The sequence below is a fragment of the Peromyscus leucopus genome, chromosome 20, assembly GCF_004664715.2.
Source record: "Peromyscus leucopus breed LL Stock chromosome 20, UCI_PerLeu_2.1, whole genome shotgun sequence".
Taxonomy (NCBI): domain Eukaryota; kingdom Metazoa; phylum Chordata; class Mammalia; order Rodentia; family Cricetidae; genus Peromyscus; species Peromyscus leucopus.
In genome coordinates, this window is record NC_051080.1 from 39758873 (window position 1) to 39772688 (window position 13816).

Here is a 13816-nt window from a genome sequence, read left to right on the forward strand (position 1 = left end):
TGCATTGAGCTCACTGTGAAGCCCAGGGTGGCCTTGAATTCATTGCAATCTTTCTGCTCCACCCCCTGAGTGCTGGAGGGATAGGCATGAGCCGCCATGTGGCTATGAATTTGTACCAATTTAGTTTGTGTTGTAGGCAGGCAGATAGCTTACTGAGTCGCTTTGATAGGACACATGACCTCTGTCCCCAAGGCCACCTCTTCTCTGCTGTGCCTCTCCATAGCTGCCCTTCACCCTCTAGCCACACCAGGCTCCCCTGGCAGCTTCTGGCCTCTCTCCATGATCCTTCTTTGGTCTGCAGTACAATCCCCTCCACATAGACACCCAGGCCCTAACTACCAGACTTCACCCGGCAGGTGCCTCTTCAGAGGACCAAGGAGCCTCCCTGTTCCTCACCATGGTCTGGCTTGTCCACATGATCTGCCCCTCCACACAGGGCTACCAATATCACTGCATGCCCTTGGGGTCAGTAGTTTATTCCTGCAGAATAGGCTTCTAGAAGGCAAGTGTACCTCACTTTCCTGCCTAGCACCCAGAGCCTGACCCTGTATAGACATTGACTGAGGTTTCTTCAGTGGTCCAGGGTGGGAGACCCTGTTTCCAGTTAGAGCCTAGTTCAGGCTCTAATCTTTGAAACCTAAAGATTCAACAAACATTTTCAACCTGGGCTGAGGGAGGCAAAGTACCAGTTCCTGTTCTCCTTGAGGCTTCTCCAATATGCTTAGAGACCACCCACCTTGCAGGCCTCCCATGCCAGCTTGACCACACTGCTGCTTTGTAGAGTTCAAAGCTCAGAGGCTCATGTGTTTCGCTTTTGAATTCCGGCAAAGCTGATAAGTAGCTCAGGTCAGTATTACTCATCCACTTTACAGATGAGCACACTGAGGTTTAAGAGAGAAAGTGTGATGAAGTAGTGAGCCCAAGGAGGCCCGGTTATAGTAACAATCTTGAGCAGACCAGCCAGGGCTGGCACCAGCGCACATCCAACTCAAACTATAACCAGCACATACCAGGGGCTGTCTGGAAGCCTTATACTCTCACTTGATTGGCCAGTGTAGACACTGCACAGGGCTCACCAGTGGTAGGTTATAATCACCACACCTCGTGGGCTCACACTGGGTCCTGGATCGGTCGCCCTCTCAGCACAGTGAGCTGTCCTCAGAGAAAGGCTGGGAGGTGAGAATTACCTGCTGGCTCCTCAGATTACAGACCAGGAGACTCGAGCACCCAGCGATAAGTCCCTCCTCCAAGGCGGCTGAGGGATCAAAGGGGTTCAAAGCCACCAGTCCCCCTAGCCACGAGGTCAGCTGGTGGGGAGGGAGCACTCAACTGCAGGTGGCCCAGTTCTGTGGTCTATTAAATTCACATGCCATAGATGAGGGAAGGGTCAGGAAGGAGGGGGAAGGCAGCGGGTTCCACAGACCCGGGCATACCTTGGAGGGAGGGCTTTGGCTGGAAACAGGGCTGCCGGTCTCTCCCTCGATGCAGGCATAGACCTCTGCCTCTCTGGGCTGCAGGCCCTGCAGGAAAGAGGGCACTAGCATCAGTGGAGGGCAGCCCCCCATTCCAGGATCAATCCTTCCTGCCTGTTGTTAACTTGATGTGCTGTGGAAGCCCAGGGAAGGGTAGAACCCCTGGGCTGTCCCCATTAAAGGTGCCGGCCTCTGAGTCACCCGAGTCCCTGCCCTGATTGTTCAGGGCCAACTCTGTCTATATTTCACACCTCCCTCAAGGACCACCGGCAAAGCCAGCACTGGACTCTGTCCGGACTTCCACCTGGCTGGTGAAAGGACGCACTGTCTCCTACCATTCCTGCCAGTCCTTGAGGCCCCAGCAGCTGGAAGTCCCCTGCATGACACCCAGGGCCCCTGCAAACTTCTGCCCTCACTCCTGGTTCAAAGACTGCCTGTGAGGAAATCCCATCCACTCATCCACCTCCTAGGTCTCCTCTTACTCACTACCCATCCTGTGCTCCCAGACGACCCAGGAACCCAGTGGGGTCTCACCCCTCATCTATCAATCCTCTGCCTAGCTGGAGGACTCCAGAGTCCAGCTCCAGCGCCCAGTGTACACTTCTCTCTCCCCAGCCTATTATTTTCCTCTTGTCCCCTCAGCCACCCTCTCTGGCCATCTAGGCTAGAGTCATTCCCTAAATACGACCCCCTGGAAACACATGTCCCCACTCTCCCCGCTGACCACAGCCCCGCAAATCCATGGCTCCTCCAGAGAACTCCCCTGGGGCTGGGAAGCTGGGACCCAGCCTCTGTGGCTGTCTTAGGTCACATCCAAGGCACATCCTCAGCCTTCAGTAGACTGGGAACCTCTCGGGGACAGGGACCATGCCTGGTTTGTCGGTGGGCTCCTGACTTTGTAGCTGGGCTTGGCACTGTGACAGGGCCACCAAAGGAGGCTTGGGGAGGGGACATCTCCCTTACTAGGTGTGTGGAGCCAGTCCACTCTTTAGAGTCTTTGGCAGCCAGACCTCAGATTCCAAGACGTTGAGAAGAACCCAGCTTTGAAGTCAGACTAGGCCAGGTTCGATTCTTGGCTCTGATATCTGCTGCCACAGGCAACTTCTTTATTGCTCTGTGCCTCGGTTTCTTCATCTACAAAATGGAAATTATCCTGTCTGTCTTGCAGGCCCAACCTATGAATAAGTATGAGGCTGCACATAAAAAAGCCTCGCACAAAGTGAGGCAAACAGTAGGTGCTTAATATGCAGCTGTTTGAGGATCACCCGGGAAGGCGTGACATTCCCCTTCTCTACTGCTCCAGCTGGGGTGTATCGGTGCTCTAGAACGGAGCTTGCAAAAGCCCAAGCAAGAGGCAGAAGCCTTCCCTTTCCCAGTGTGCTTGTCATATGGATGCCGGCTTGTTGCCAAGGAGGCGGTTTCCCTGGCAACAGTCAAGCAGGGGTTGGTGAGGCAGGCTGGAGAGACAGGTGGTACTCAGAGGCAGGAGGAGGGTGGGGAGGTGGGAGGGGAGAAGGGAAGAAAGCGACCAGAGGTAGCCACGCATGAAAACCCCTGTAATAGACCATTTGGTACTTGAGAGACCCTACCTTCAAGGGCATCAGACGCAGGGGTGTTGAGGCAACACGGAGGAAGAGGCTTCTCTGAGCCAGACAGAGGGCGGGGCCTGGGAGAGGATTTTCTCCTCTCCCAGGGAAGAGAACTTCCAAGGCTGTTCTGACCTCTGTGGGTCTCCGTGCCTGACCAGAGAAATGGCCTCCTCCCAGTGCACAGGACAGGACATGTTACCCAGTCACACTGGGACCCCTCGGACCCTTCTCAGACCTGACAGACCCAGGGACCACAGGTGGTTCCCTCTCTCTCATGTCTCCACTGTTCTGGGCCGCCCTAGCAGGTGCAAGCCCAGAGAAGTCAGGGACTACCGGAGCCAGGGAAGGGCACCCTGTTTCTGGCGTCCGCGCTGCGAAAGGCAAGGGTGGCCATGACTTAGCTGCTGCAGAGTGGAGCCTTTGACAGTCCCGACCTGCTGTCTACATCTGCATTCAGGGTACGACCCGCTGTTCAGGCTGTGAAATGCAGGGCAGAGCCTTGTCAGCAGGACACTTCTGAGCCTCTCATCCAGCCCTGTCTTCCTGGCCTTCCTCGGCAACGGGCAGCAGGGGCTAATGGAGAGGCTGCCTCCCTCCAGGCAAGGCAGGGACTGAGGTCACTGTGATAGGCCAGCCTTTCTCCAGGTTGGCAGTTAAACGTCATTAGCTGGCGAAGGATGAAGGCAGCTCAGGGTTGGCAGGCAAAGCTAGCTGTCTGGGTGTGGGCCTCCTCTGAGAGTACTAGACGTTGAGGACACGGGCTAGTTCTGAGATTATAGTTTAGAAAGGGACAGTACAGCGGAGCACCCCCAGCTCTGGGTCAGGGGTCTGGTATGACTGAAGTCACCAATCCACTTCTGGGAAAGATTTTCCAATACTGCACCTGTGTTTAGAAAAGTCGCTTCATGGAGCTGGAGAGATGGCTTAGCGGTTAAGAGCACCGACTGCTCTTTCAGAGGACCCGGGTTCAATTCCCAGTACCCACATGGCAGCTCACAACTGTCTATAACCCCAGTTCCAGGGGACCTGGCACCTCCACACAGACATACATGCAGGAAAAATACCAATGCACATAAAAATAAATAAATCTTAAAAAAAAGAAGTCACTTCAGAGAGGACAAGAGTGTCCACTGCAGGGGACACTGGGCCAGGCAGATGCAGAGCTGACACACCCCTGTGCTATAGTCATTCCCTCCACTCTGCATCAGGTCTCATGATCTAGGATGCTCTGGAGGTCAGAGCAGACCTCAAGGCATCAGCACTGAGCTTATGCAGGACAAGAGGGGGCTTGAGGGAGACAGTGACCACCTAAGGAAGAGATGGGCATGAAGACTTTGGAGAGACATAGAGAGGAGCCAGAGGAGGCTGTCATGTGTATTATATTAAAATATTTTGGAAAGGGCCATCTGAGGAAAAAGTTGGTATAGGAAGGACCTCTTAGATGGGGAGACAGCGATAGCTTAGAGACTATGAAGAGGGCTCTGATCTTGACCAAGGGTGGGATGGCAACTTCTGAAGGATCGTGGTGATTTCAAGAATTGCTTCTGTAGGCATAGTCATGTACATCTTTAATCCTAGCACTTGGAAGGCAGAGGCAAGTGAATCTCTATGAGTTCGAGACCAGTTTGTTCTACACAGTGAGGTCCAGGCTAGTCAAGTGAGACTCAGTCTCAAAAAGAAAAATTGCTTTACTTCCACCTGCAAGAATAGGAAGGGTATCTGGCCTGAGTGACTGAGGACAGCCAGCATTTCCCAGAGTGAGGATGTCAGGAGGCGCACAGTGCCCGAAAATTTGGAGTTTGGCTGAGAAATGCAGATGAGATATCTCGGTGGAGCTGGCTCCAAGACTCAGAGATGAAGCTGGGACTGGTCCAGACATGGATGGTGATCACAACCCTTTCCAGTGAGCTCACTCAGGGGTGGGGAGTGATGATTAAAAAAAAAAAGGACAGGGGTCCCAGGGCTGAACCCCAATGTCGACATCAATGTTTGGAGGTTAGGGTTCCATAGTTCCTGAGGAGGAATCAGTAAGTGGGGACTGAAGGGGTGTGTCGGTGAATCAGGGGAGGATCAAGAAAGAATGGAATATTCTAGAATCAAGAAGGAGGGTGCACTCAGTGCTGTCAGAAGCTGCTGAGTCATCAAGGGACCCGAGGACCCAGAACTGCCTGCCGGATATAGACACGTGGAACCACAGTGACGGCCGAGGAGCGCTCTGGGGAAGGGTGGCAGCAGGACTAGCCAGTCAGAAAGGAGGGAGGAGGGCTGGGAGCTGCCACAGTGGGTCAAACCCTTGGCACGCAAGTGTGAGGACCTGAGTTCAAGTCTCCAGAATCCATATAAAACCAAGGGCAAGTAGTGCACGTCTGTTACTCCAGCACTCCTACAGAGATGAGAGGCGGAGTTCCTGGAAGTTCACAGGCCAGCTAGCCTGGAGTATGCAGCAGTGAACACAAGGAGACCCTGTCTCAACTGAGGCAGGAAGCGAGAACCAACGCCCCAGGTTGTCCTCTGACCTCCACACACATGCCTCGACACGTTTAAATCCACACTCACTCTCACATATACAGATGGTTTGCACACACGCACATACAGATTTTCTTGAATGTCAAATAAAAAAATCAAGAAAAGGCGTTAAGAAAAGGCACCCCGGGGTGTTCTGTCATCTGTCGAGAAGGGAGGGCAGCTGGAGGGGACACAGTTCAAGAAGAGGAACTTAAGACGGAAGGAATCATAGCGGGCTGGGAGCTGCAAATGCAATGCCGCATGACTAACCCTGCATTAATCATCACAGGACCAGGACTCAGGAGGTTTCAGTAGTAGAATCAGCAAGTTCCAGACCAGCCTGGGCTAACACAATGAGGTTAACCCAGTTAAAAGCCAAACATGCACCAGGCTTTGCTTCGGATGGGCTGGCCCATCTGAAAACTCCAATAGGTCAGGTTTCTAAACACAAGTTGGGGTGGTACTTTTTTTTTTTTTTTAATGATGTCTGAGTGCTTTTCCATATGAAAGAAAGTGAAGCTGACAATTAAAAGGAGAACTTTGTAAACCCACCTTCGCACTGGCAGATACTTAACAACTGATCAAACAGACCAAGAAAATCGATAGGGATCAATCAGGGTATGGGACATTTTAGCAATATGATCAGCAAATTTGCTATCACTGACAAAACACTCACTTGCCGTGAAGGAAGTATGGCTGCTTCCCAAGTGTATGAAGAGCAGAAGGCAAGTCTCAGTGGAGTTCAGAGTATAAAAGTCAGAAGACGTGGGGGTTGGGGATTTAGCTCAGTGGTAGAGCACTTGCCTAGCAAGCACAAGGCCCTGGGTTCGGGCCTCAGCTCCGGAAAGAAAAAAAAAAAAGTCAAAGACATGTACATATAAATAATAGATTTAGTCAGAGACAAAGAACATTACAAAGGGGCTGGAGAGATGGCTCGGTGGTTAAGACCACTTGGCTGTTCTTCCAGAGGACCCGAGTTCAATTCCCAGCACCCACATGACAGCTCACAACTGTCTGTAACTCCAGTTCTACAAAATCTGATGCCCTCTTTTGGTTTCCTTGAACACCAAACACGTAAGTGGTGCACAGACGTACACGTGGGCAAAACGTTCATACAGATATTAAAATCAAATAAATCTTTTTAAACATTCTGTGCAACTCTAAGCTTTTGAAGTACAGTTGGACAATGAAACTCAAAGCTTGTAATTCCAGCACCCTGGCGGTGGAGGCAAGAGGGTTAGGAGTTCAAGGTTAGCCTCGGCTACAGGTGTAAAAACAAAACCTCAAAATAAAAACAGTATAAGGGCTGAGGCTACTCTGGCCTAGCGTGTACAAAACCCTGGGTTTGACTCCCAGAAGAGAGTAAAAGGGAGTAGGGGAGGGAAGGGGAGGGAGAGATTGATTGGGAGAAAGAGAGATTGATTTTCACATAGCACCTGACACCATAATCTCTCATAGTGTTGAGTTGCTGGGAAGGAAGAGGGAATTTGGGGGAATCTGGGGCAGCATACGCTGCAACAGCTGCTGGAAAGTCCCCGGAGAGGAGAAACTGAGGGCCCTTTGAGAACTGTCCTGTGCTTGGAGCTGTCAATGTGGCCCCCATGGGAACATTCCTTGGCCTCGTTGCCACCCCCCTCCCCCCGCCCTCAGCAAACATAGCCTGATTCCGATCGTGCTCTGTGTGGGGTTTCATGACCAGGTCTCACGTGTGCATCAACAAGGTTCTGGGGACAGGAAGAGTAGCAAGCACCTGCAGAATACGCCCTTGGCTCCCCAACCGGCCAGCTGTGGAATCAGCAGCAGCAGCTGGTGGCTCTGGCTGACACTGAGTGGTAAATAAATCCTTTACTTTCTCTACACCGAGAATACACTCCTCACAGGACTGCAAGCAACACAGCAACACAGCTGGGGGGGGGGGGGCGTCCCTTGACCAGGTGGCCAAGTGGGCACCTCCTCAGGCCCTTCCTTTTAACTGTGAAAACCATGGAGGGGGTTGGGGGAAAGAATGCATGTGACACCACAGGGCACATAACACACAGAGTCCCACGCAGGGTCTCGCTGTGACTGTCTCCATAAATGGGAAAGGGAAGTGGGTGTCAAGGGTGGGGGGCGGCGCCTGGCCCTTTCCTCTTTTTGTGACTCCTCACAAAATGTCGCTTGTGCAATAGAAATAGGAAAAAGCTTGCAAGCTGGGTCAGGGGATAATTCGCTCAGCTGAAGGAAGTTTCTTCATCCTTGCCAACTTTGGCTCTCACTGCCCCATGTTCCAGAAGGGGGCCCACACACCGCCCCTCCTTTCACCTTTGCAGAAATATCTAGTTTGTAGAAGTGCTGCGTCCATTTTATAGATTAGGAAATTGAGGCACGGAAATACCCCCCACACACACACACACAGAGCTAGTCAGGCCCTGGGTCAAGCCTGAGAGAGGCAGAAGGGCCCTAGGACTCACCGTGTAGATGGATTCTGCTGGAGGCTTCGTAGTTCTGTTGGCAGATTTGGGAGCAGGGCATGTCCTGGTGATGGACTTGCCCAGAACTGACATCTGTTTCTGTGGGGAGAAGGAAGCCAGGGCTGTGGAAGCTGAGGAGAAGTAGCTCTCCCATCTCCCTCCCCTTACAGACCCCCACCAGGGGGGAAACACTGCTGATTGTCATGAGGCCACACAAAAATTAATCACTCAACACTTCTCAGCCACCCTCTCCAGGGAGCGGTGCCGGAAGCTAAAGGAAATGCAAAGACCCACATGAGGCATTGTCACAGGCACAGAGCCTGACTCTGGGGAGTCAGGGCCTGGACCTGGGAGCCAAACTGTGGGTGGGCCCCAAGTGGATGCCAGCCAGCCCCTCACTGGCTATGGCCTGAAGGAAGACGTTTTCTCTCCAGCTTCAGCGTCTTCAGCAATAGCATCTCTTGGCAAGGTGATTGCAGGGATTCAAGGAGGGGACATAGGAGAGGTGCTTGGGAAACCCTCAGTCAAGCACCCCACATTTGCTGAACACCTTTGTTAGCTGTACAGTTAACAGGAAGGGCGGACACATTCCTGCCCCCCTGAACTTAGTCTGTGGGAGACAAGGGCGATACATAGCCACTTTACCACAGCAGGACTTCCTGTGCGCAGGGACCAAGGACTCCGGAAGGGGACAGGAGGGGGAAATAGGAGGACTGGAGTGTGTTTAGCATGAACAGAGGCGAAGCGCAGCAGGCAGGCATGTACCAGAACTGCAGGACTGAGGACCTTAAGGAGAGGTCAGCCTGAGGCTAACCACCCTGGCGGGCAGGATGACAGGCAGGGCGGCATGGACGGCGGGAAGCTGCGAGGGCTCCAAGTAGGGTGCCTAGACCCAGTCAGCTTCGGAAAACTCCCGAAGACTAAAGCAAACTAAGGCAAGTGGGATTGGAGAAGACCCAGTCGCCCTGCTGGAAAAGCACAGGGCCCAGGCGACAGTCAGAGGGAGGCAGTTTGGACGCCCCTCCTCATCACTGGCACCACACTGCCAACAGTGGAGCAACAATGGCCACATCTCAGGGCAGGAGCTAATTAAAAACCCTGGCCACCTGCCAATCCCCAGCCCATTTACTCCCGGATTAGCACTCAAGAGCTACTTAACTCGCAGGCAGAAGCCGGTGCCACCCCCGGCCTCGCCACCATCCAGCCCTGAACGTGGAGCCAGGCCGGGAGACATGCCTGTTGCCTGTGCTCCTGGACAGACCTGCAAGCGAGTTCTCAGGGCATCTCTGCTCTGCCCATGGAGAAGTGAAGTCTTGGAGAGGGCAGGGGATTGGGAGACCACACACCCTGTAAGTGACAGGGGCCGGGCTGGAACCTATGTCTGCGTCGACTAAGATGCCAACCCAGTGTTACCTAGGGTGTTGGCATCTGTTTGTGAGAATTTGTAGGTCTCGTATAGACAGATGCTGCCATCTGTGCGCAGTTTATAATTCAGAAAGACCCCTGTCCTTGTCACTTAATTCTCTTAACAGCCTGAGGGAGTGGGCACGGACTCACCATCTCACAGAAAGGGAAAGTGAGGCCTGTCAGACTAGCAAATGGCTAGACGCAGAGGAAACAGAGATCTGGCACCTCCCTGCACTGTCTGTTCCTGGAAACAGCGCCACAATTAGACCTCAGGGACACTCAGGGTACATTTGTACCTCCTCCTTGTCAAGATGGCTGGGGTCCTAGCCCTTCCCTTCTGAGCCTGTTGTCCAAATGCCACCAAAGCTGAAGGACAGGAGCTCCCAGGCAGTGGCTATTTGGAGGTTTCCTGGATAAGCTCTTTGGATCCAAGGCTGGAAAACACGGGTCTCGGTATGAGACCCATGCGGGCCACGGTGCCAGCCCTCTTCCATGTGGGGCCTGGCTGGGCACCAGAGATCCTGTGGCCTTATTGGGCTTGCCACTGAGAGCTCAGGGAGCTGAGTTATACTGTTGGCCTCAGGAAGAAGCTCAAGTCCACAGGAGGCTGCAGACTGTTAGGGATGTGCAGAGGAGAGGGGGAGGGTGAGCGTGAGAGTGGGGAGGGGAGGGGAAGGAGGGGGAAACAGGCAGCGACAAGGCCACAAAACACCAAATGACACCAGTGTCTTCCGTGGATGGTGTAGTGGGGACCGTGGGAGCCACGGGAGCTGGAAGTGCTCATATTTGCTCTCTTCCGGCTCCATATGTGGCCTCAGATGCAGGTGAAAGGTGAATGGATGTTTGGGGGCAATGGGGCAGAGGTCAGCCTCTTCTGGCCCTATCCAGGCAGCCAGGAGGCCCAGGCTGAGGAATCCTAAGGGGACAGGGGGGGAGCATTTGAAAAGTTGGTTGGGTTATGTTTTGCTGTGGAGGTTGAGGATGCTCTGTCCCTTGGAGCCAACTCAGTAGTCTGCTCAGGACCCTGACCCAGCAGCAGAACCTGTCCTTTCAGGTTGTGATCATTAGATGAGCAAGCTAGCCAACGTGGCTTCTCCCATAGTGCCTAGCTCTCTGTTGCCCATGTTTCCTCTCCCCAGTAGGCTGCAGTGAGGGTCAGCAGGCCTGAGCTGAGATCTGGCTCTCTGTACACTACCAGGAGCTGCCCAAGATGCCTGTTAAACCTCAGTTTCCCCCGCTTTGAAATGGCAGCCATAATGTCACATTGCTCTCCTTGTGCCCCAGCCTGTACCTACTCATCTTTCAGGAATCAGCACGTACATATCCCATAATTCCTTCCACCAGCACCTACTATGTGCCAGGCTCTGGCAGGCACCAGGGATATCAAGTCCCTGTCCTGTAGGGGGCTTCACCAGGCCGGGAGACAACAGAAATGCGGAAGCCAGGGGTTGGATAGTGGACTGAGAGGAAGCGAGCAAGGAACCTGAAGAGGATGTGGGTGCCAAGCCAGAGTCAGGGAGAAGGAGGTGGACCCTGGATAGGCTGAGGGACTGGATGGGGGAGGGAGTGGACAGGCCACACACACAGCTCCAGGGTTTAATACTAAGCCCTCAGGAGGCTTAAGGTCCTGAAGAGGTTCTTTCAGTCATGTGAGGCGGAGATGTCCTACGCCCCGTACATATGAGTCACCACGTTCACCATACTGAGGTCTGAAGCTTGGGGAGGGGTCTGGTAGCTCATCAATGGATGAAACCATAAGCCCCCAGACAGACAGTCACCCAGATGCACAGAAGGGCTCTGAGAAAAGTGCCCAGGATCTTCCAGGGCTGTCTTTACACACACACATCCCAGCCAGGTGGAGTCATCACACCTGCCCCCACGGCGGAAGTCACAGTGGCCATCATCTTCTCAGGAGAGTAGCTGTCCTGGTGCTAATGTAACTCAGGTCCACTTTAGTGCCTCTCACCCCGACCCTTCCGTCCGCAGTCAGGATGCTTGGAATTGCCTTCACTTGGAATCTCCACTGGGGAGATCTCAGCTGAGGCAGGGAGGGATTGATTACTCTGTCCAAACTCGAAGAGCTGGCGGGGGTGGGTGGGAGGTGGGGAGGGGTTGGAGTACAAGCCTAGCCTGGAGTAGTGCTCTCATGCCCCCTCCCCAGCCTCTACTAGGTTCCTAACCTCTGGTGTAACGTCTGGTGCATAGTAGGTACTTGGCTAAGATTCACTTAAGAAGTTAATCCATGTATTTACTAACAACTATGAAAAGACTCTGCATATAATCCCTTCAGCAGATATCTGCTGAGTACCTACTAAGTGCAGGGTCCTATGCCACAGGCCGAGGCAGGGAACAGGCACGGAGCAAAAGACCACTGCAAGAAGGTTAAGAATGAGGGGTGCCCCAGTGGGGAGTCAGCTCTCCTAGGCAGTCACCATGAACAGGAAACAGGCAGGCCGAGAGCGGGAGCAAACTTTCCCCTTCACGTACACGGCAGCCCTTGTCTGTCGTGTGCTTACTGTATGACCATGGGCAAATCACCACCTCTCTGAGCCTCACTCTCGGGGGCTGTGAGATGAGAAGGAGTGTCCTCACAGAGCCATGGGAGGGAGCGCAGGAGATGTGTGTGGGTGGGCCAGGCACACAGCATCTTTTAGGTTTTTTTTTTTTTTACCTTGTACATGGCTGGCTATCTGTGGGGGGAGGGGCGGGCTTTGTCTGGGAACATCATGGGAGCCTGCATCTTCTGCCGGACTCTTTTTTTTTTTTTTTTTTTTTTTTTTTTTTTTTGGTTTTTCGAGACAGGGTTTCTCTGTGTAGTTTTGCGCCTTTCCTGGAACTCACTTGGTAGCCCAGGCTGGCCTCGAACTCACAGAGATCTGCCTGGCTCTGCCTCCCAGTGCTGGGATTAAAGGCGTGTGCCACCACTGCCCGGCTTCTGCCGGATTCTTACAGGGGTGAGTAACCTGGGAAAGTCTAAAGAGGCCCTATTTCTTTCAACTGGGTCAAAGTGGGCCTGGGGGCTGATGGAGTGTCCTTCTCAGGGCCTAGGATGCCCTATGGGACAGGGGCAGCCCCTCGGGTCCCAGAGGCCTCCCCAGGTCCATAGTGTGGATGGAGGGTGAAAGACTCAGCACAGTGTGTTAGGTGTCCGCTTGGTCCTCACCTTCTTCCAAAGCAGTAGAGCTGTGCCCAGCACACACAGGACACTCAGCAGGCCAGTAAAGCCAAACAGCAGGGCCTCCTGGAGCTTGAACGAAGGCGGCTGGTACGCTGTGTCTGGGTGGGAGGGAGGAGAGCAGGGAGCAGAGAGTAAGTTTCCCAGGAGAAATCGAGGCCTACCTGACCCTCCAGCCCCTAGCCCCGAAGCTCCGAGTTGCCCTTTACCCATTTCTAACTCTCTACAATTCCTGACCTCGTCAGGGTCTCCTGAGACCCTTCAGGGCCTTGCCTTTGTTTCTGTGTGTGTTGACTGCCGTGGTACTCTAAGGACAGGACTAGGTCCTTTAATGGCCCTGCCTCCGTGAGCTGGCACCACTGAGGGCTGTCTGGGGGGTCCTGGTGAATCATATCTTCTTTGGGGGCCTCCTTCCCTGTGTCTGAAATAATGGCAATATGGGTGCGTGTTGTGAGGATTGAGGGAGACAGCGAAAACTGGGACTGACCAGGAGGGTTACACCAGGGGTAGGCAAGGAGCAAACTCCCCTCCGCCTGAGCCTCCCTCCACCCTCCTTCCCTGCCTCCATCTGGCTAGCAGAGACTCACAGAGGAGACCCACTTCTGGGCCCATAATAACAGTTACTTAGCAAGTGCCCAGGCAGCAGCCCTCACGGGCTATCCTGTCCAACATTGCTGAAGTCTTTGATGGGCAGAGTACTTACTGCCTTGAAGGCCAGGCCCAAGGGCACATCCAGGCAAGCAGTAAGAGAGGAAGGCAAACCCAGGGCTGTGGAGTTCCAAAGTCCCCAGTCCCTTCCAGTGGGACTCACAAAAGTGGGTAGAGAAAGAACCAGGGCTTTGACCACAGCTTGCTCTTAAATTTGGGAGTCTCACGCCATTGAGAATGATAACTTAGGAATTACCTCCAGAATGGTGTAAAGCAAATGTTCACTCCAGCAAGACACCCACAAATCCACGTGTGCACATTGCCTAACCCCACACTGCCCTGCGCTGCCATGGGGTTCTGGCACAGATGGGCTGAGTGATCTCTCAAGTCACTTGCCCAAGGTGGCTAGAGGCAGATCCACACACGGGGCCCCCATCTCTTTCAACACAAAGGTGGGTGCCTGGCACTCCTGCAGGGCAGGGATTTCCGGGAGTGGGGGGCATGCTCCTGCTCTGTTTGCAAAGCCAGAAGGCAAGGCAGAGAAACTGCTGGATGGCCCTCGCACCTCAT

The 13816-nt window shown here is 53.6% G+C and overlaps 1 protein-coding gene across 1 annotated transcript in view; it reads right to left on the minus strand.

The window, feature by feature from the left end:
• Nfam1 (NFAT activating protein with ITAM motif 1) overlaps nt 1-13816 on the minus strand; it is a 32469-nt gene that overhangs the window by 2149 nt on the left and 16504 nt on the right. Inside the window, exons 3-5 of the mRNA XM_028861083.2 lie at nt 12587-12699; nt 8017-8115; nt 1434-1520 (exon numbers count right to left, since the gene is read on the minus strand). Coding sequence (XP_028716916.1) covers nt 1434-1520; nt 8017-8115; nt 12587-12699 — 299 coding nt within the window. The remainder of the gene's footprint in view (nt 1-1433; nt 1521-8016; nt 8116-12586; nt 12700-13816) is intronic.